General features: G+C 43.2%; 1 protein-coding gene across 6 annotated transcripts in view; it reads left to right on the top strand.

The window, feature by feature from the left end:
* The window catches only part of sgsm2 (small G protein signaling modulator 2), a 377356-nt gene that overhangs the window by 321123 nt on the left and 34400 nt on the right, over positions 1-21833 (top strand). For 4 of the 6 annotated variants that reach the window (XM_080888631.1, XM_080888633.1, XM_080888632.1 and 1 more), the window contains exon 3: positions 16262-16430. The exons of 1 other annotated variant lie outside the window; for it this stretch is intronic. In XM_080888631.1, the coding sequence (XP_080744757.1) occupies positions 16262-16430 (169 nt within the window). Of the gene's footprint in view, positions 1-16261; positions 16431-21286; positions 21327-21833 lie in introns of those variants that run through there. One more of the 6 variants, XM_080888636.1, reaches the window with a different exon arrangement.

The raw sequence follows: 21833 nt of genomic DNA, 5'->3' as shown, positions 1-21833 counted from the left end.
ATCTGAGACTCTCGTATGGTTGGGTCTTTTTGTTAGGCTGCACTCCCCGGTGTGCACACAGACGGAGCAGCCTTCATATTATTTCAGTGCTTAATCAGTTCCAACTCTGTCTGACAATCACCATGATTGGTGCTTCACTCCACACATCTGTGCAATGTGACGTGAAACCTGCTAAGAGAAGAACTGCTCTGAAAAAATGCCAGCCTGCTGCTACGACACCGCAGGAAGTTATTCATGGTGGAAATCAGCGAATTACATCGCATTACAGACGAGGTATATTTTTGGGGTGATATGAGCAATCATAGGGTGTATATAATCGAGAATAATTTAATTACTATGGGTATGAATAATTAGAATGGCTGTAGGTCAGAAGGCTGGGCAGGTCATCAGGTCATATGCTGATCGCAAGGTTGGTGGTTCAATCCCTGGCTGCTCCAGTCTGCAGGCCAAAGATATTAACCCCAGTATTATAGATTCTAACAGATTTTATCTATCTATGTGTGTGTATATGTATGTATATATATATATATATGTATGTGTGTGTGTGTGTGTGTGTGTGCGTACAAACCAAAAATAGCCTATAAGTTTCTCTTGTCTTGCAGCCTAAACCTCGTGCATTCTGTCCATTGAATCTGAAGTTGGACTGTTGTTTCCTTAATAAAGTTTATTAAAACTCACTGTGTGACTGCACGAACAAAGAGAGGAGGTGTTGGACAGCAAAACAGAGAAAGCGTGGAGAAGGAAGTGTGAATCTCAAGAAGATAATGTTGAAACACGCACACATAACACTGTTAGTGTGTGTATGTCTGCGAGAGATTAAAGGCTTTAACATGAGTTTTTATGGTGTCAATGAAGCCGAAGATTTCCATATAATGAATGTGTGAGCTTGAAAAAAATTGTCCGGCAGCCTCGCCTCTGTCAGACTACAATGTAGCTGCCATCACCTGTGTGTGAATGACTGAATGTAGTCTAAAGTGCTTTGGAGTCCTTAGGGACTGAGTAAAGCGCTATACAAGTACAGGCCATTTACCAAGTTAAAGAAAATACTCATGTAAAAACTGAAATACTAATTTAAGTAGTAAAAAGTAATCTAAGTAGTAAAAATGAAAAGGTACAGGCTCTGAAATGTACTCAGAGTAAGAATGTAAAAAGTAGCTCTTTGAAGGACGTTTCTACCAGCTGTTTTTCTGCAGAGCTAATTCAACCTCGTGCTATATTAACTTAATATTAAAATAATAATGGACATGGGAATAAAAACTCTTTTTTTTAAACTTCCACACCCAAACAGAAACATGAGTTTCGTGTACAGGCTGAGATCAGCTGACCTCCTGCTGCTGAGGTTTACAGCTCTGTGGATTTACACAACTGAATTCAACGACATGTAACCCTGTATTTCACCATCTGTCTGATCTCCACTCACTACACTGACAGTATACTGTTTATACTGCCTGCATATTAGACTGAATACAGTTAACATAAAGGTTGAATTCACTGAATGAATCTAAGCATCATCGCCTTAAATTCAAGGTCATCTTGATGTAGCCTAACCATCAGAAACATTGCTTTTGAAATGACCTGCTGCCCTTGAAATGTCACCCGCTTTATCCTCACGTCTTTTCTGTAGCACGAGGTTAGATGGAGCTTATGGACATGAGCAAAGATGCTGTTTCAGATCATCCGGACCCCCTTTAACCCCAGAGCATAGAGCTAAAAAAAGGAGTGTGGGATACCAGTGATGGAGGCACCAACAGAACTGGTCTTTGTATTATTGTTACCTTCATCGAGGCTTAGCTCGGTTTGATGTTTGAAGAAGTGAAAACGTCCCCTCAGATCCATTAAACCTAAAGTAATGAGCCTGATTTGAAAATTTGTGTTAAGATAAGTGTAAAACTGAAACGCTGTCAGAAAAATATTTACTCAAGTGCGGGTACTTTACATTTCTAATGCTAAAGGTGGGAAGCAGCGAGCAAGAGACGGGGAATTTGAGCTGGAAAGTATCAAAGTAGAAAGACTTTCATACTTGTGGCACGGGTATTTGTGCCCTCGGCTTTTCTTCTATTTTGCATCCTGCTCAACTTCAGGGTTTTGGGGTTTTTTTTGCCTGCATTCAACTCACCTAAGTTGCAATTACATTTGAAGCCCTGCCCTGACCCTCCCTGTCCCTTCTACATCTGCTGCATCATGTAACTTGGACTGCAGTCTTAATCATAGCAGACGCTGCATCTCTTTATTTGAAAAGCTTTGATCACAGCTTGAAAAAGCCAAGGTTGCAGCTCAGCTAGTGCAGAAAGGGGACGGAGTCAGGTCTGCTATGTCTGTAGCTCTGCACACAGCTATCCCTGCAACGGTTCATTTTAGTTAGAAACAGATGCAGGTTGGTCTCCATGCCAACCCGCCTGACCCCGTGACCCTAGCAGGCTCTCCCTTTCCCCGCTTTCGCCCAACCTCCTCACACCTTACACAGAAGACTAGGAAGCAGAAGCCACGGAGAAGCGAATCCTCAGGAGACTGAGTCGAATTACACCAAATCTGTTTGAGCCGATTTAGAGACCCCGATCCTCTTCACAGTTTTAGGAGCATCCAAGATCCATCCACACCTGCAGGAAGCAGATACTGCAGAGACTCACTGCAACACTGTTTCTTTTGTTGTCTTTCCAGGACACATTCATCTTCATAGCAAATAATACCAGCTCACAGCAGCATCATCTCACTGCTGCTGTCCTGGCTCACAGTGCCTTTTCCTTAATGTTGAGGCTATTCAAAGCCAATTCTAAAAATGTTGTGACGCTGTGTGAAATGTTAATAAAAATGATCATTTGCAGATTTCATATATATATATATATATATATATATATATATATATATATACACACACACACACACACACACACACACACACACACACACACACACACATACATGGGCACTGATGACAGGTTAAGGATTTCCAGAACACGTAAATAGCGCAAAGCGGCAAAAACCTCCTGTGACGCAGCACTGAGCTGTGGTGTAATTATGGCACCATCTTTCTTTTATTTTGAACTGAAATACTAAATATTTACATGATTTAAATTGCACAACAATATCTGTATAAACTCTTAAGGTAAACAATGACGTTTTCTTTCCTCCACGTCTGATCACGACTTTTATTTGAGATCATTTGCTGCCACAAACACTGTCCAGAAGAGCGGCAGAAATTGCTGCATAATTGCTGCTTTGTCACCTGTTTGGCAGCAGACGTGATTTCCTTGTGAGAACTGGGCACTACGAGGAGTGAGTGGGAGGAAAGAGCAAGTGCTTCCCATCTTCTGTGGTGAAGTCATTCTCGTCTTTGCCATTTGTCATCTCTCTGTGCTATTTCTGCCTTTCAGTCTCCTCCATCTGTCTGTGTTGTTTCATCACTGTCCGCCACTATCTTGCTTTTACTTTTCTGACTGCACCTGCTTCATCAGTAGCAACGTGACTCATAAAGTCACACAGGTATAGAGCCTTAGAAGTGGATTAAAATAGCTGGCGCTACGTTTATATCAGGCGTCAGGCTGGAAATATCATATCTGTATTTGTGCACAAGTTAAAAGTGGCATCATTAACTTTACCTATATATGGCACTGGCTGTGTAAAAGAAACAGTCAGTGCTTGGTAGTAAGATTATGTAGTACACTACCAGCCAAAAGTTTGGACACAACTTCTCATTTAATGATTTTTCTTTATTTTTACTGCTCTACAAACTGAAGACATCAAATATATGAAGATATATGGAGTTATGTATTAATGGTGTTGGGACCATCAGGTTGGTGCACAGCTGACAGCCTCGTTTGGCAACTGTTAGTTCATATTATAGCAAACAGCTGAATAAAGGGAAACAACAGCCCATCATTACTTTAAGAACTGAAGGTCAGTCAGTCAGAAAATTGCTAAAACGTTGAATGTGTCCCCAAGTGCAGTCGCATCAAGCACTGCGATGAAACTGGCTCACATGAGGACGCCCAGGAAAGGAAGTGCGAGAGTCCCTCTGCTGCTGAGCCTCAGAAATCGTTAACAGCAGCTCAGATCAGAGCCCAGATAGATGCTGCACAGAGCTCCAGCAGCAGACACATCTCTGCATGTTCAGAGCAGACTGTGTGAATCAGGCCTTTACGGTCAAACAGCTGCTGAGAAACCACGACTGAGGAAAAGCAACAAGCAGACATGTTTGGACTAAGAAACACAAGGAGTGGACATTAGACCATCTGTGCTTTGGTCTGATGGGTCCAGATCTGAGATCTTTGGCTCCACCTGCCGTGTCTTTGTGCAGAAAAGGTGAACGATGGTCTCTACATGCATGGTTCCCACCGTGAAGCATGGAGGAGGAGGCGTGATGGTGTGGGGGGGCTTTGCTGGTTTCACAGTTGGTGATTTATTCCAAACTGAAGGCACACTGAACCAGCATGGCCACCACAGCATCCTGCAGCCGCATGCCATCCCATCATTTATTTTCCAACAGCACAAGGACCCCAAACACACCTCCAGGCTGTGTGAGGCCTCTGTGACCAAGAAGGAGAGTGATGGAGGCCTGGCCTCCACAGCCACCTGACCTGAACCCAGTGGAGCTGGTTTGGGATGAGATGGAGCGCAGAGTGAAGGCAAAAATCGGGTTCAAATAGCTAATAGCTTTACTAACATAGTAGCCCTTAATGCGATCACACCATCGTTCAGTCCTTTAATACTAAACTAGTGCACAGTGTTTTTCCTGCTTTGTCTGCAGCAGCAGTATTGCTTTCATTATGTGTTTAACCTCTTCATATTTTCCCACACTGCAGTTTTATCTTCCTTCATCAAATCAGCTGCTCTGTTCTGTAACTGTGATTGGTCAGAGGCAGCCAGCAGCACGTCTTTCACATGAACACACAGAGGAAACCCTGAGTTAGCATAGCGAGCTGAAAACCAGACTAAGTGAATCCAAAGATGGAAAATACTTTTTGTACGTGGAACTGGCTTCGTTGCAGGGCGCGTGTTCACCGTCACGTTAAATGTAACTGCTCCCCGTGCTGTAACCAGTGCTGTGACGCAATCACAGGACCGCGGTGTCATCGGTGAGTGCAAGGTTGTGAGCAGACGATTGCCTCCACCAGCGTCAGTCAGGCAGACCATAAACAATAATATAAACATGTAATACGTATGACTACGTGTGGCCACGGTGCCTCCAGCTGTCTGCAGAGTAGAACTGCTGCTTTAAGCTAAAGCAGTTTAAGTAGAAAGCAAACATAGTGTATGCAGTTGGCCATTTGGAGGCACCTCATCCATCAGCTGATGTAGGTTAGTATTGAAATCACCTGGGATTGTTGGATGAGCTCAAACTCTGTTGTATTTATTTAAAGAAACCTAAAACACTTCACTATAAACTGATTTCATCAACAGAGATGGTTTTATGGCATGAAGGTATGAGACAATCCACCACCAGTTATTGCTGAACACATACTTAAACATGATCTATAATTATGACAGATGCACAGTAGTGACACAGACATCTAACCTGTGTGTCATCTGTCAGGCCTAAGGCTACCAGCATTATTAAAGTCATCAATCAGAGTTTACACGTTCATGCAAATGTATAATATTATTGTGTACACATCCCACACAGCAAACGCCGTTAGATGCTTGCGCGCCTCCTGTGAAATGACCAGCAACCTGTTGTAGTTGCAGCTGATTTAAAAAACGCTCGTTTAGAGAGCAGCTAGTTGGCTTCACATGGTTCACGTTCAGGCTCAGGGCTGAGCAACATGGACCAAAGATCACAACTCAGTATTTTCAGGCTGAATGGACGTCCAAGATGTATTTTACAGTTTAGCTATGAAAGCAGCATCGGCTGTATGGAGTGGTTGAAGAGTTACGTTCCTTTGAAGCTGCGTCGTATGAGATCCTCACCCACAGTCAGTGTGTGGTGCTACAGTAACACTGTGGAGAACAGTGCTGGACACTGTAGCACAACCAAAACGATCCCAGCTGTGTGCAATGAATTGTCGTTGCCTTTAAATGATTGCTTTGAATAAGAGGAGCAATCAACTGAGGTCAGCTGATACGCTCAAAACAACATTGGTGCACCAAGATGGCGATAAACAGCTTCAGCTATCAGCTCATGTGTGAATGGGTCACGTGTCAGTTACATTATCCAGTCCAGCCTGAAGCACATTACATTACACAAGTACATTAGTTCCCCCACAAACAGTGACACAGTTGCTGCAGGATGGCAAAATGAGCAATCTGCACACAGCTACCACTGCAACGGCAATCTTGCTTTTATATCGTTTTATAACCAGAATACAAGTAGCTGCCAACCAGGTGACCCGAGTCCCCTATTCAGTCTAGTTCAATGCAATTAAACAACAACAGTCTCCTCAAGGTGCTTTGTATTGTGAGGTAGAGACCCTGCAATATTAGACAGATGATGCACTGTGACAAGCCCTTGGCAACAGCAGGAATGAAAACGTCCTTTTTAACAGGAAGAAACCAGCAGAACCAGTCTCAAAGAGGGGCAGCTGACAGCCTGGACCAGTTGGGCTGTTAGGAAAGCAGAAAGCAGAGTTTAATCATTACTAATGATGACATACAGTAGTACTGTATAAGCTCACAGGGAGAGAAATGATGTAGCAGCAGCACAGCTAAGGGATCGATCAGGGTCACCTGAGCTTAATCCAAAAGAAAAGTTTTAAGTCTAATTTTAAAGGTAGAGCGTGCGTCTGTCTCTCCAAACTAGGAGCTGGTCCCATAAAAGAACTTTTAAATAAACTATTGCGTAAGGAAGACATTTAAAATGAAATCTTTAAGATTGGATGTGGATTATTTGAGATTTTGTATGTGAAGAGAAAGAATTTAAATTCAATTCTCAACATGGAGTCAATGAAAAAAGGAGCTAACCTGTGATATTCTGTAACTATGTTTGTGTGAGACACACTCTTCAAATCTGTCAGATAGATGTGATTCACACACTACAGCTCAGTACCTTTAACGGTGTGATCTCTGTGTCAGTGCTAACGCTGCACTGAGGTCTGACACAGGTCCACTGGTTTATCTGTGAATCCTGACTGAAGCTCCTCAGATAAAACATCCTTTGTAAATAATCACTTAACTGTTTGACAAATATTCTTTCACCAGTTTTTGAAAATAAAAGAGGGTTTGATGTATAATTAGCTGAGACAGCTGGATCAAGTAAAGACTTTTTAAGTAATGGTTTGATTACCGCCACCTTAAAAGCCTGTAGTATGTATCCTGTTTAGAAAGATAGATTAATCATTTAAAATGTAAGCATTAATTATTGTACTTACTGGCACGACTGTGATTATTTGTCTCTGATGGTTAAAACTTTATCTGTGGCGACAGTCTTCAAATCATTGCTCTCGAAGGTTAAAGGAATATTTGGCTCAACAGAGCTTTTTGTCAGCTTTATTCCCGTTTTCCTCGATCAGTGACAAACAGTACGATGTTCCAGGTTTATGGAGGCCTTTTATAGAGTAACAAGTTCTCCAGGACAAATGAAGATCTGTTAAATTAGTGAAACTATTTCCTGTTTGAGTGTTATAACAGGAAGTCAGATTTCTCCTGAAGAAATCACTTAATGAACATAACCTTAATTTCAGCACAGTCCCACACTGCTTTAGGAAAATTACCGACTTCATATTAATTTTAGCCTCTGGGTGTTTCCATCATCACAGATGAGTTGCACTGACTGGTGCAAATCGTCATGTTGAATGCTGATGAAAAACTGACCTTTATTTGGTGATTTCACAAGATTCCAACAGAAAGTCCATAATTCAGACTGAAGACAGACACGGGGATACCCTCAGGCAGAACAGCCACACAAACTGGGAAGACAAATGATGCCAGAACCAAGAACACATGTAAGCTCAGGCCTTACATACACAGGAGACTAACTGCGGAAACAAAAGTCAGCTGGAGGAAAACAGGTGATCAGAGTCAAACTAAAGAGACAAAACTAAACACAAGACAAGAGACTGGGAAACTAAAACAGGAAGTTACTAAACACCAGACACAGAGACAAGACTCACGGGGGGGGGGGACTAACACCGAGTTGCATATAAACAATAACCGAGAGCAGAACCAGAAACTAAGACTAAGAAACAAACAGAAAGCCAAGCGAGATATCAAGAACTACATAAAGACTACACAGTAACCAAAATCTGTAAATAATAACTCAGATGCCAAAATATTAAGTCCCATAAGTGAAGTGCTGGGTCAGAGGTCATGATTTTAAATCATGCTTTTTATTTGTTTTTGTTTCTAATGTCTCTGTAAAGCACTTTGAATCACCTTGTTGTTGAATTGTGCTATACAAATAAGCTTGCCTTGCCTCTTATTGCAACATGTTGGTGATCTGCTTTGGCACTCTGTCTCAGTTGGACCGTGATCGCTTGGAAATTGCCTCCAACTTTTCAAATCGCCATGCGATGGAAAGTGTTGCCCAGAGGTTGAGGGGTTACATGCTCAACCTCGGGCATCAGACCGACCAGCCTCCACTGACAAAGACTCATTTTACATCTCATACAAGCTTTTAGTGCCACCTTATACATTAGTTGTTTTCTTTCGTGTAACTTTGTAACTTTTAATGGATTCGTTTAGATTCAGCTCCTGTTTTCTTTGAGGTAAATGTGACACTCATGCAGCAAATTTGTCTGCAGCGGTGCCTCAAACAGACAATGATGTTAAATGTATAGAGTGAAGGTGAGACAGTGTGAGAGCAGACAGAGGAGATCTGAGTTTATCAGACGGTGACAGACCTGATGGGAGACAAGTGGCACTAATTAACTTTTGCTTTCATTAGATCTTCTAATGAATTCAGTGGCGATAGCTCCAGAGCTGCCTGCCACTACCCTGAAGACACTCAGTATGTTTTCTTTGTTAAAGAACACAAATATAAATAAACAGAAAGTAAACCTGTGTAAATGCTGTATGTACTGCTCACAACCAAAGATACTGAGTGATCTAACTGATTGAGATGAAGTGCTTTCATCGTGAGGGACAAAACAATGAGATTAGCTCAAATTGATGGGATGTAGTTTGGGTCAAACTGAAGCAAACTAAAGTGTAACAGTGTGAAAAGAATGAAATGAAAGTAGGCGTACCGTATATGCAGAGGAGAATAAGAGCGAGAGTCATTACTGTAGCTTAAACTTCCCGATTTAGTGCTGGAACAGCAGCGTGTCACTGTGCTCCTCAGGAAGTCACGTCCTTCTTGAACTGCAGATGAGTCGTGGTGTTCGAAGCACTGAAGCTGAGCCTGTGAGACGCTGCTTCTGCACTCAGTTCACACAGGCTTTCTTGTACTGTGAACCAAGGGCGTAGATTTGGTTTTGGCATTGGTGGGGACGGATGGTTCAACCACCGAACCTGCCCCGTTTCTTTTTTTCCCTTTTTGTCGTTGCTTCTTGATAAATAAAGGAGAAAGATACTTGCCTACATGTGCTATTCTACCTGCTTTTAAACCATTTAAAATCACAATTCATAGTTTTATATGTGAATTATATAATGTTAAATTACTATTAAACAAATGAATGACTAAGTATTTTAGACTTTAGTTTACTTCAGCCATATTCCATATAACTCAGGTATCATACAAAAATAAAAATAGAGTGTGACAATAAAATAATATGACTTTAAGGACTTAACAACATTACTTCAGTTACACCAACATCTCTGACACATCAGCACTAAGGCAACACTGAGTGACCTGCTGGGTTTTGTCCATAAAACTACTCGTCTAAGATTACCACAAAGTAAAAGATCTCTCAGCAACATTATGCAACATTTTAGGCACTATTGCCCCGATCAGATCAGTGAGCTGGGATGTTTTATTCTAAACATGAACTACGGTTACAGCAACATGGACTACTGGTGTCCCACACAACAACTCAACGTCCACTATGTGAAGCAGCCAGAAACATGCCTTCTCCTCTCGTTAACTGAGATAAACTGCTGGCATATTGGTTTTACATCTATACTGTCCAGTCTGTCCTAGTGGACACACAGCAGCATTGTTTAATCTCATTTGAGTCATTGTTGACCTTAGCCATGTTTTTAGTCTTCTGAGAGCACTGAAGCTTCTTTTATCCTCAGTACCTGCGTTTTATCCTGAGATTAAAATTATTATTCTGTGCTTGATGTGCCTCACCTTTGGCCCTGGCTCTTCCCCTCTGACTGCTGTAGGAACAAGGAGGCAGTGAGCACGTTGTATAAAGGGAGCGGACACACAAAGCCACGGGCAAGGGGAGAAGACACTGGACGGGAGTCGGGGAGCACACGGGGATTTATTATTGGATTGTATTTTCTTCACTGTGAATAAACGCACCGTTTGCATTGCAAGAGTCCAGCGTTCGGGTCCTCCTTCCCCACATCCCCACGGTCTGCCAGCGCAGCCGTGACAAGTTGTTACTGAAGCCTGATAGAAGTTGCCTTTAAGTTTGTCTATATTTTTGGATAGCGTGTTTCTGGTCTTCCACAGATTATCCACGGGGTTCAGCCAAGTTGGCTAATCGATCAGTCTGACCAATAACAGTCTTGGTACCGTCGGTAGGTGACCAGTCCCACTGGAAAAGGAAATAAAGGTAAAGGAGAAAGTGTCTCCACAAAGCTTTTCATGGAAGTATGACATCCTGGTAACGGGCTGCACTGACTTTGGACTGAATAAAACACAGTTGACCAAACACCGTCGATACACGACATATTGCCACCTGATAAAATAACACATTGATTTGTGCCATATAAAAAGTGAGAAATGTCAATTCAGACTCTTTGTCAAATGTACACTAAAGAATCAATTTACATCAGCAGCCTAACAACTGTCGTGATAATAAATACTAGTTAATCTATAGCACCAACTCATCAGTCAGTCACCTGTGACCTCGCCTCTTCACCTCTGTCACCTGATGAATGACAGTGAGACAAATACATGCAGTCACACATGTGCTTCAAATACAGTCATGAACCAACAAGTCATCATCCACCAGTTTCACCTGTGATCTTGTGTCACCATTACTCTCTGTGTTGGTTCTGCTGTCACCTGACAAATAGGACATACATGACAATAAGAATAAAATGTGCAGCTGCTTCAGTGTTTCTGTCACTTTGTGCAGATCTTCATCAGTAATGTTTGTAGGCTGAGTGCATTTTTAAAACAAGTTGTGCAAACTGCACTACGAGGTGGAATATTTCCACCCTCTCCCCGTCCCTTCCGTCCATGCCAAATCTACACCCTTGCTGTGAACTCATTTTTGTATTTTGCACTCGAACCTTTTCTCTCAGTGTTTCATAGTGTTTATATTAATTGTATTTCAGCTCCATATGCTTGCTAGCCATCCCTTTACAGCTGTTGTGTGTGTGTTTCCTGGTTGCTTGGTACCTGCTGGTGCTTGACGACTTTGGCATGCTGTTTCTGGTGAATGGACTTTGTCCTAAGATTTAATGTCACAGCTGTTCCTAATGTTTGGGCAGAGAAATCTGAACGTTGTCATGTTTACACTCTTTCTGGACCTCAAAAACAAGCAGAGATAACAATGTGTGAGATTCAGGTGTTTACTTACAAAGTGATGGGAAAACATTTAAACAGACATTAACACAGTTACATGTAAATACATATTAGCTGCCGAGCTTCAATGTTTTTGGTGATTAATGACCCTTGAATGTATTTCATACTTTTTTTGATCACTACTGGCTTTTATTTATTTATTTATTTTAACTTCTTGGCTTTAAACATATTATCTCCTCCTGCTGGTGATGCATGCGTGTACATTTCACACTTTGGAATAGCGTGAAATGGACACGGTGGACCAGCATGTCGGCATATTTTGCCATGATACTGGGTTTCCAGCCATCTACACGCACGCACGCACGCACACACACACGCACGCACGCACTTGTTTTCATATCTTGGTGAGGACATCTCATTGACATAATGCTCTCCCTAGCCCCTAACCCTAAACATCAAAACTGAATGCCTAACCCTCAGCCTAAACCTAACCAAAACCTAACTGTAACCCTGATGCTAAAATCACATTTTGAGCCTCAAAAATGTCTTCAAACTCATGGGGACGCTCAATTTGTCCCCATAAGTGACTGTCGGTCTCCACAAGTATAGCATCACGCCATCTGTCCTCACAAAGATGTCTAAACATGTACACACACACACACACATCTGTCTGGGAGCTATCAGCTGTAGGTATGGCTAGTGAAAAAGTGCATTTTACATTTACTCAGGTTATGTTTGATCATCTAAAACATTTAAGTGTGACAAATATGCAAAAAACTGAAATCAGGAAGGTCTAGTTCAGCACACGCAGCCACAGTCATTGCTGAAGGGCTGGCTGTTTACAGAGTGTCGTATCAAAAATTCAGAAAATAAAATAAAATACTAAAGCCTTGAGAAGATTATCAAGAAAAGCGAATGAAGTTAGAAGTTCAGAGCGATGTGAGACTGATGTCTGTGCATCGTGACTGACTACACAGCTGTTGCTGTCCCAATATGAAACCACTCCTGAGCCAGGGACAATGTCAAAAGTAGTGGAATAAATAGAAAACTTCTCTTTTTAGATGCATTTTATTTGTAAATTAAGTTCCAGGGGTGTGAAGTGTTTGAAGACCAGTGAGAAGTTTCCACAGTGTGTGAACAGTTGCTTTGTCTTTGGTTGGTATCGATGGTGTTTGGTCAACTGTGTTTTATTCAGTCCAAAGTCAGTGCAGCCCGTTACCAGGATGTCATACTTCCATGAAAAGCTTTGTGGAGACACTTTCTCCTTTACCTTTATTTCCTTTTCCAGTGGGACTGGTCACCTACCGACGGTACCAAGACTGTTATTGGTCAGACTGATCGATTAGCCAACTTGGCTGAACCCCGTGGATAATCTGTGGAAGACCAGAAACACGCTATCCAAAAATATAGACAAACTTAAAGGCAACTTCTATCAGGCTTCAGTAACAACTTGTCACGGCTGCGCTGGCAGACCGTGGGGATGTGGGGAAGGAGGACCCGAACGCTGGACTCTTGCAATGCAAACGGTGCGTTTATTCACAGTGAAGAAAATACAATCCAATAATAAATCCCCGTGTGCTCCCCGACTCCCGTCCAGTGTCTTCTCCCCTTGCCCGTGGCTTTGTGTGTCCGCTCCCTTTATACAACGTGCTCACTGCCTCCTTGTTCCTACAGCCTTCCAGAAAAAAAACACAGAGGAGCCATTAGTACACTTGTGTCAAAACGGACATCTAGCAGAGAAATTGACGGGTAGCCTCACGCAACGATCCCACGTTGATGGGAGCTCAGCCACTCTCTAAAGCAGGGGTGAGGAACTCCAGGCCTCGAGGGCCGGTGTCCCTGCAGGTTTTAGATCTCACCCTGGGTCAACACACCTGAATCACATGATTCGGTCATTACCAGGCCTCAGGAGAACTTCAGGACATGCTGAGGAGAACGTTTAGCAATTTGAATCAGCTGTGTTGGATCAAGGACACATCTAAAACCTGCAGGACACCGGCCCTCGAGGCCTGGGTTCAACACCTGTGCTCTAAAGTAACTCCCTCCAGACGAGGCCAATCAGCTGCAGGTGTGTGGCATCATCCTAGGTGTGGCCAGCCTCCTGGCAGGGCCCACCCACCAGGGTTGATGGTGCCTGTACACTGGCCTACCAGATACACCTGTACCCCCCCCCCCCCCCACACACACACACACACACACACCAGCAAGCAGGAAAACAAGGGACAGCAGCACAATACATTCAATATACATATAGCATATAATATCAGTCCAAATCTGCTCATGGACCCTGGGTTCCTCAGACCCAGGGTCCATGACTCAACACAGTGCTGCAAGCTTATTGGCTCCATGTTACGCCACACTGATCCAGTAATTCATGGACTCAACATACTAAGTGTGTAAATTAGTGCATTGTTGGTCATTTCTGTATGTTAAAATACTTTTTCATTGATATTAGGAAATATTCTAATAATGTGTGATGGTGGATTTCTGAATGACCAACGTGGACAGCCGGATCTTTAAACTGGCGTTGAAAAACCACACACAGCTATGCTTGTCATAAATCTAGAGTTATCAGCAGAGGTATCGAAGGGGCGACTCGAAGGATTCGGCGAATGTTTTAAACCAAAATGAAAACATTTTGCATGGCGAGCATGTTTTGGTAGTATTGAAACGAGCCTTCCGCTGCTCTGTGGTCCCAGCAGCACTTATTTCACAGTGTTTTCTTCCATAGCCCTAGAATGATGCTAATTATTCGTGTAATAGCTTGGATTTGATGATTCATCAGAGCCACAGACACCCAGAACATGAATTAACAGGCCAGTTGTAAGGAGAGGCAGCAGGATGAGCTGATGCTGGGTGCGGTTCCTCCCGTGGGAGAGCTGCTTGCGTCCTGTCCTCAATTCTTGTGTTTCCACAGAAACAACCGTACATCAATATTCCCTCCCTGCAAACCTTCACTTCTTCTTCTGCTGCTAATCCTGGCGATCCTCTTCTAATAGGATAAAGGACAGTTTTACACGAGAAAGTATTACCAGCAAGACGTCCCCAGAGGCTAATGTATTAATCTGCCAGACAGAAGCTGCTGTGAATGTACTGCACAGACAGCTTTGTGAGTGAAAATCTCCAAGCCTCTGAGCAACCCTCTAAGGTGCCTAGAGTAGCAATAAAAGCAGACGATTGCACCCATAAAGCAGGTTTTTCCCAGCATCGCAGAGAATAACATTGTTGTCGGTCTGTAATATTATGTGGTAGATTCACCTCACAGAGCAAAAGCAAGCAGAGAACCACAAGTGCTCAAACCTGACATGAATCACATATTTCAGATGGGCTTTTTAATAAATATAATCTTTGTGGCTTCTGTATATATACACTGAAGCTCATTTGGATCCAGAGCATCTGCAGACACCTTTATTTGAAATAACGGTGCATTAATAAAACATGCTGCGTATTAAAAACAGTCTCTGAGTAAGTACGAGCTAAATTCTCTGTTTGCTTTGGCTGAAATAATTGTGTCACAATCTTGCTTTCAACATCAGCCCTAAAGCTCATTATGGCTGAGCACTAATGCAGCAATTACAGAGGGAGGGAGGGAGACGGCTAATGGATGGGTCACAGCTAGGAAGAGACTGTTTACCTCAATTTCTCCCTCATTTTCTGCATATGAGTCAGTGCCCTTCTGTACTTGTGCCTCAGCTCATATACTAATGTCCTGTTCGTAATGCATTTGTTCTTCCACATAGTCATCTTGCAGCTGCACGCTGAGGTTACCGCCGGCAACCCTCTAAATATGTCAGGGTGTTTCACTAATAACTTTATCTATAAAAGCCTGCAGGTGGAAATCAGAGGTCAGCTGCAGCAGCACCCATGTGCACATAAACACTGCTGTGCAGCTCACTTGCAGAGAAATGACACATGTAGTTTTATATTCTCAAACCAGCTGCATGTTTAATAATTAGCAGAGTTACCACTTTGCAGTTCAGAGGAAAATCTTTGATAATTCCACATTGATTGGAAATTGCCATTAAAGGATGAAAGCAAAATCAAAAGAAGACAAATTTTCCACGACTGTAACAGAACATGTTTGTGCTCATCAGGTTCCTTTCATTGCGACTTCTCACATTCGTGGGAAAATGTGAAAATGAGGTTTTGTCTGCCTTTTCTTTCAAAAACAAGTTTGTCTCTGTTCAAATAAGTTTGAGTCAGTAGTAATTAGACAATCCGCAATCAGTGTACTCACAGGCACTGCTAACAGCAAGCCACCTCCCTAATGTTCTCTCTACCCACTGCCTTGATAGCCTGGTCGCTGTTGTAGTCCTGCTTTTTTTCGTTTTATGAATCAATAAAGATTTATCAAGTACATAAAGTTAAAAAAAATACATTAACACTTTAAAACACTGTATTTCTTGTTGGAAGAGCACAATCTTCCTCTGTGCTGCCACGTCAGCGCTCAGTGCTACAAGACCGAGTGGATAGCGTAGAGATACAAACACTAGAACAGACTATAACAGTGTTCAGCTGATAAAAATGCTATCGTCTCAGCCATTTGGCGTGTTTGGTTGTGCTGACCACAAGCTTTTCAGGCTTTATTTCATTTAATGTGATAATTATGTCAGTCTCCATCTTTCTTGCTGATTCCTTCAATTCAAAATTGAGCTGTTATCTCTTCTCCTCCACTTTGTGTATACTTTCCTCTGGTTGCTCTCCTGCCCTTGTCAGTGTTAACTCAGCTGCCCGCTGTCCCTGCAGCTGCCGTCGAGGCCTGCCTGGGTCACCTGCTGAAGAGACGAGCTGCTGGGTTTCTCCGCAGCGACAAGATCGCAGCCCTCTTCACCAAGGTCGGCAAAGTCTGCGACACCGCCGGCGAGGTTTGCCGTAAAGTGCAGGAGCAGCTCCAGCAGCAGGCTGATCTTACCAGGTTGGTCACGCAGATGTCGCCGACCCCTCCTGTTGCTTTGCTTTTACTGTCTGCTGTGCTGAATTCACCCAAATCTGTCCCGAGGCAGCCATGACGCATCGCTTACTAAATGCTTTTCGAACCCCTGTCATGATTCCACATTAAGGTTTCAGTTCATCACTTTATGACGAGAGCAGCAGGACCGTACCTGACTCCGCCACCATTAGTGCAAACGGAGTGAATCTGTCGTCTTAATTAGAAAGGGAGAGACTCTGTTCCCCATTTCAGCCCAATTTATGAAGGAGGATAAGAAGACTGTTAGTGTAGCCCTAATTATTCACCTGAACTTTAAATGATTAAGGGACAATAAATGTGGTAGCAGAGACAGTTTTATGACAGGGTGGACAGAATAACAGACAAACGAGGTCTCCCCACAGTTGATGCTGTTGCTCTGAAGATTACAGAAATGTGATCTGTGTTAGTTATGATAGCGATAAAGAAATCACACAAAAATCATCCAAGTTATTGCAACAGCTGCCCTAAATTAACATTAATGCTTCTGTGATGCCGAATGCACCAGTGTTTGCATGTTCTTTAACTGGAATGATATTTTAATGATAAAATAAAATTATTTTTATTATATAATGTTATCCATCCAAGCAAATTATTATGTTTTGATTAAGATGGCAAATTATAATTACTGACTCGCTTTCCTGTACAGAAAAAAACGAATGAATGAATATGCTTGTTTCATTTCTGACTTCTCAGCGTCCACCAGGCTCAAATTTGGGTATAAAAACGTCTCTAATCTCAGACACAGTCCATGAAAATGCTCTAGGTCAGTATTTCCCAACCTTTTGGAGCCACAGCATGTTTCACATTAGAAAAACCACACAGCACACCAGGCATAGCGGAGTTAGCTCGGATTGTCCCCAGTTGACCTTTTTTGCTTTCTTATGATCACTATTCATGCTCGGCCTTCCTCTCGGTCCAGGACCAAGGTCAGACTGACTTTTTCCTTTTCAAATGACTATTACCGTAATTGTCGGGCTATAAGCCACTACTTTTTGCACCAGCTTTGAACCCTGCGGCTTTTAGTCAGGTGCGGCTAATGTATGTACAAAACAGGATTTTCCCCTGATTTTAGCTTCTGCGGCTAATATTCAGGTGCGCTTTGTAGTCCGGGAAATACGGTACATAAATTCTTCTTCATCTTCTCCTGTTTTACTGGCAGTTGGCACCATTTAATTAGAGCAGGTAGTTGTACTGCCCTCTAGTGGAAGAGAATGTAATTGTTCTGCCCTGATAGCTTAGAGTACTAATCAGGTGAAACCAGATAATCTTCCATGGCAAAGGTCTAGGTGATGTCAGACACCTGGAGACTTGGCGGGGAAAAGCGAATGGTGGCTCAGAGTTAAACAAATACTGGACTCAATCGATAAGCGACTGTCCAGCTTTCAGGTTTCAGCTGTGGGACTTTGTCACTTGTCTAACTGAGAATGTGACCCAGCTGAAGAAAATAAAAAAATAAAAGAGAGTGTCATCGATCTCCAGGCCCATAGCATGAGATTACCTTCAGGTAACTTTTGAGGAGCAAAAGTTACCATTAAAACCTTCATGAAGACCCACCTGAAGCTTCGGGAAGACACTGTAAAGAACATCACCTTCCACCGTGTTCATCGCAGGGAGCCAGGAGACCGCGACCTGTTGTGGCCAAATTCAAAGATTTCATGAGGAGACGGTGAAGAGTCGCGACCCCAGCACCTCTCCCTGGTTGTATTAACGCCACTCCAGATGAGAATGTACTGCCTTTTTCTCTCCTCCTCTTCCCTTATCTGTCTAGCTTATTCATGTCAATTTGTTAATGCAACGTGACGTCATAACAGATCAATCACCCTCAGTCACCGCAGCGTAAACGTGACGGTTACTATGTTCTTGTTTTCCTTCGAGTTTCCCTTTCATCTCTGCCTCTTGGCCCTTTGCATGTTCTTCTTCCTTTTCTCTTCCCTCACTCTACAGATCAGCTGTTTTCCTACTTAGTTACAAACAGCGTACTCTTTTCACTCCTTCTCAACCCCAACGTCCCCCCAATTAGTTTTCTTTCTTGTTTTTCTGCTTCTGCACCCTTGGTCTTTACACAAAGATTATTTCATTTGCACACCACGATCACGCAGATACACACTCAGTGTCACCACATCCACTACATCATATAAGTTAATGTGCACACATATAATCAGACAACACCAAACACCACTCGGGTCTACATACTGCCACACTTTCTTACAACCGATCGACGTGTTTTTTCTCATTCACTTGAGCGTCAAATGCAGCGTTCAACATTAACTACACACACCCACAAACTATGGGCAGGATGAGTTGCAGCAAGAAAGCCATCGCTAGGACATCAGAATAAGACAAAGAGGCTTGCTTGGGCCATGAAACACCACCATTGGACTACTGAAGACTGGAAGAAGGTATTATGGACTCATGAATCAAAATTTGGATTTTTGTAGAATCTTTGTACGCCGTCGAGTAGGTGAAAGGATGGTTGCACAGTGTGTATCATCAACTGTCAAACATGGAAGAAGAAGTGTGATGGTCTGGGGCTGTTTTTCTGGATCCAGGGTGGGTGACTTGTACAGAGTGAGAGGCACCCTGAACCAAAAGGACTACCACAGCATTCTGCAGCACCATGCAGTACCCTCTGGTACCCACATAGCAAAATTGGTATGGCCCGGATCTGGACTACACAATGTGCCTACACAAGGCCCACATACCGCAAAGAATGACGGCCCTTTGGTGGCCCAGACCTGGTTTGCCAGAGGTGGCCCACACATGGGCCAGCACAAGGCCAGTTGCAGATGCACTGGTGGCCCTGTGCTGGCCCAGAACAGTTTCAGCTCTGGCCCCAGATGTCAGCCTAATGTGGGCCTTAATCAAGCCATGTAATAAGAACATGTGCCAGAATGTAATAATGCAAAAGTAACATGACGAAACTCTGTTTAGAGAGTGAGTGGACTGATTCTTGAATAACGCTTTTCTACTCTCCCAGATTACTCAAAGTGCTCTATACAACACGCCACACTCACCCAATAACAAACATGAGTAAACCGTCACTAGGTTTTGGATAAAGTGTACACTCACAAACCTGTCAAACCTGCATTTGAAACGTTGGTGTGTACTGTGTTCATCGCAGTACCACCACATTGCTAAGAAGACTGTCCCCATGAAGTGGAAAAACAAAAATAATCTTAGTATTAACCGATATAGAGCTCTTTTGCTGGACCATATTAGCCTTGAGACAGCCTCTGCCGCCACATCAGATCAATCTCTCTGGGTTCCTTTGATCGCTCCATCACCTAGTGGGGTTAGGGGGGCGTACGGACTTGGGGGGTCTGGCGGTTGCCTAGGGGTGGGTTTCTTGGGGGGTTCTGTGCAGGAGCTGTGGTTCTGACCAGAATGGGGCTTCGGTGACTCTTGGGTGGTGTTTTTCTGGCGGCTGCCTGGCCTGGTCACCGCTCTGCTCCTTGGCAGGTCCAGGGTGGGCTTGGAGACTTGAGATACAGGGGGCACTATGCCTTCGAATTAGGGTTCTGGTTGGGCCTGGGGGGTTTGGGCCGTGGTTGGTGCATGCGCTGGGGCCCTGCCCAAGCCCGGGGGTCTTCGGTGCATTGGTGGAGGAGGAGGTTTTTGCCATCTTTTTGCAGGTGCTCTCTACTTTGACTTTTGTTTGCTGGGTGATGCTGTGTATGAGCTAGTTTGTGCATATTAGCATATTTAAGTCATAATGGTAGACAGAAGAATTTGCTTGTAGTTTTTTTTAATTGTGAGATTTTTAAAAGATGTGCAGTAGCATTTTAAATTATTGACAACATCTGCCTGATTCCATCGATTCTGGGCTTATTGATTGAACTTGTTAAATTAGGTGTTTTCACTTCAAAGGCTACTGTTGCATTATTGTTAGTCCATATTTATGTTTTAAAGTTTCACTATCTTCATAACGTCCACTTAGGCCCGGTTGGGTTCTAGAGCCATAAAATTCGTCATCAAAAGCACAAAGGTCCACTAGGACGTCCAAATGTTTTTGTAAAACACACAACTGGAGATATATCTCCAGTGTCTGTCACCAGCAGACACAATATCAACTCAGTTGAGTGTTTGCTAAGGATGAATGGTCTGTGTGCACACCGTGATAAGCCTCGGGTCTGCATTGAGGTCTGCATGTGAGTGTGTGGATTACTTGCATCTTTCTGCATGTGTGCCTGCAGATACAGACTATGATAAACTGCTTCATCTACAGGCGCAGAAGTACTAGCTGAGCTGTTTGCTTGGTCATTAATTGTACCACATGGCTACCACACACACACACACACCTCCATATTTGCATAAACTATGTGCAGGCAGAATGTGAACCACAACATCATTGCGACATGGCTGCGTTATTTGATGTAAAGCTGAGTTAAACGTGTTTGGGTACACTGGGTGCTCAGCGCTGCGTCTTCATATCAGCGTAGTGTCTCTCATTCATCTGTCACATCTGGTCGGCCTTTTCCCTCCCGAGAGACTGCACACAACATTAAAGCCTATTGTTGTGTGTAAATGTGGTTTGCACAAATCACATCCCTGTGCTAGAATCCATACATCCAGTCAAGCACACTCAGAACGAACACACACACACACACACACACACACACACACACACACACACACACACACACACACACACACACACACACTCCCAGACAATGCTCTCTGTCATCCTACCTCAGGGCTCCATCTCTCATTTACCCTGTTTGCCATGGCAACATGGTTTGGCCCACTGGCGGTGAAAGAATCGCTGAGCATGATGGGAAACGAGAGGCCAGAGAAAGAATATGAGCAGAGATCAACAGTGGACTAAAGAGTTATGGGGGTGAAGTGAGTAGTAATTACAGCAGAGCATGAGGGGTTTGACTTCTGTGTGTCACCGACTACAGTGGACAACCTGCCTCGATGCTTTCTCTTTATGATTTATTGTTTTACAACCATCCTTCTGTCACTACTGTGATAAGCTATCAGCTTTGTTGCCATTCATAAACTCTACGGGTGCAACTCACACATGCAGTTATTAGTGCAGTAACAGATGAAAAGAAGTGTCCAAAGCAGATTCTGAACCAGGCTGTGAACATGCTTTTTAATAATGTTATTGGCAGTGTTGGGACTAACGCGTTATTAAGTAACGCGTTACAGTAACTACGTTATTATTGTGGTAACGAGCACGGTAACTAGTTATTATGCCAAAATCAGGAACGCGTTACTCATTACTGGGATTTAGATAGGCTCGTTACTCGTTACTTTGTGTGGTGGCTATCGCGGAGCTTTCACAGATTCAGTAACATTAGCAAGTGGTGGAGGCCAGCAGGTGGATGAGGGAAGGGGAGGCAA

The sequence above is a fragment of the Rhamphochromis sp. 'chilingali' genome (genome assembly GCF_963969265.1).
Source record: "Rhamphochromis sp. 'chilingali' genome assembly, chromosome: 8".
Lineage (NCBI taxonomy): Eukaryota > Metazoa > Chordata > Actinopteri > Cichliformes > Cichlidae > Rhamphochromis > Rhamphochromis sp. 'chilingali'.
The sequence above is the reverse complement of the archived record's forward strand: the minus strand, read 5'-3'. Positions and strand labels throughout refer to the sequence as shown.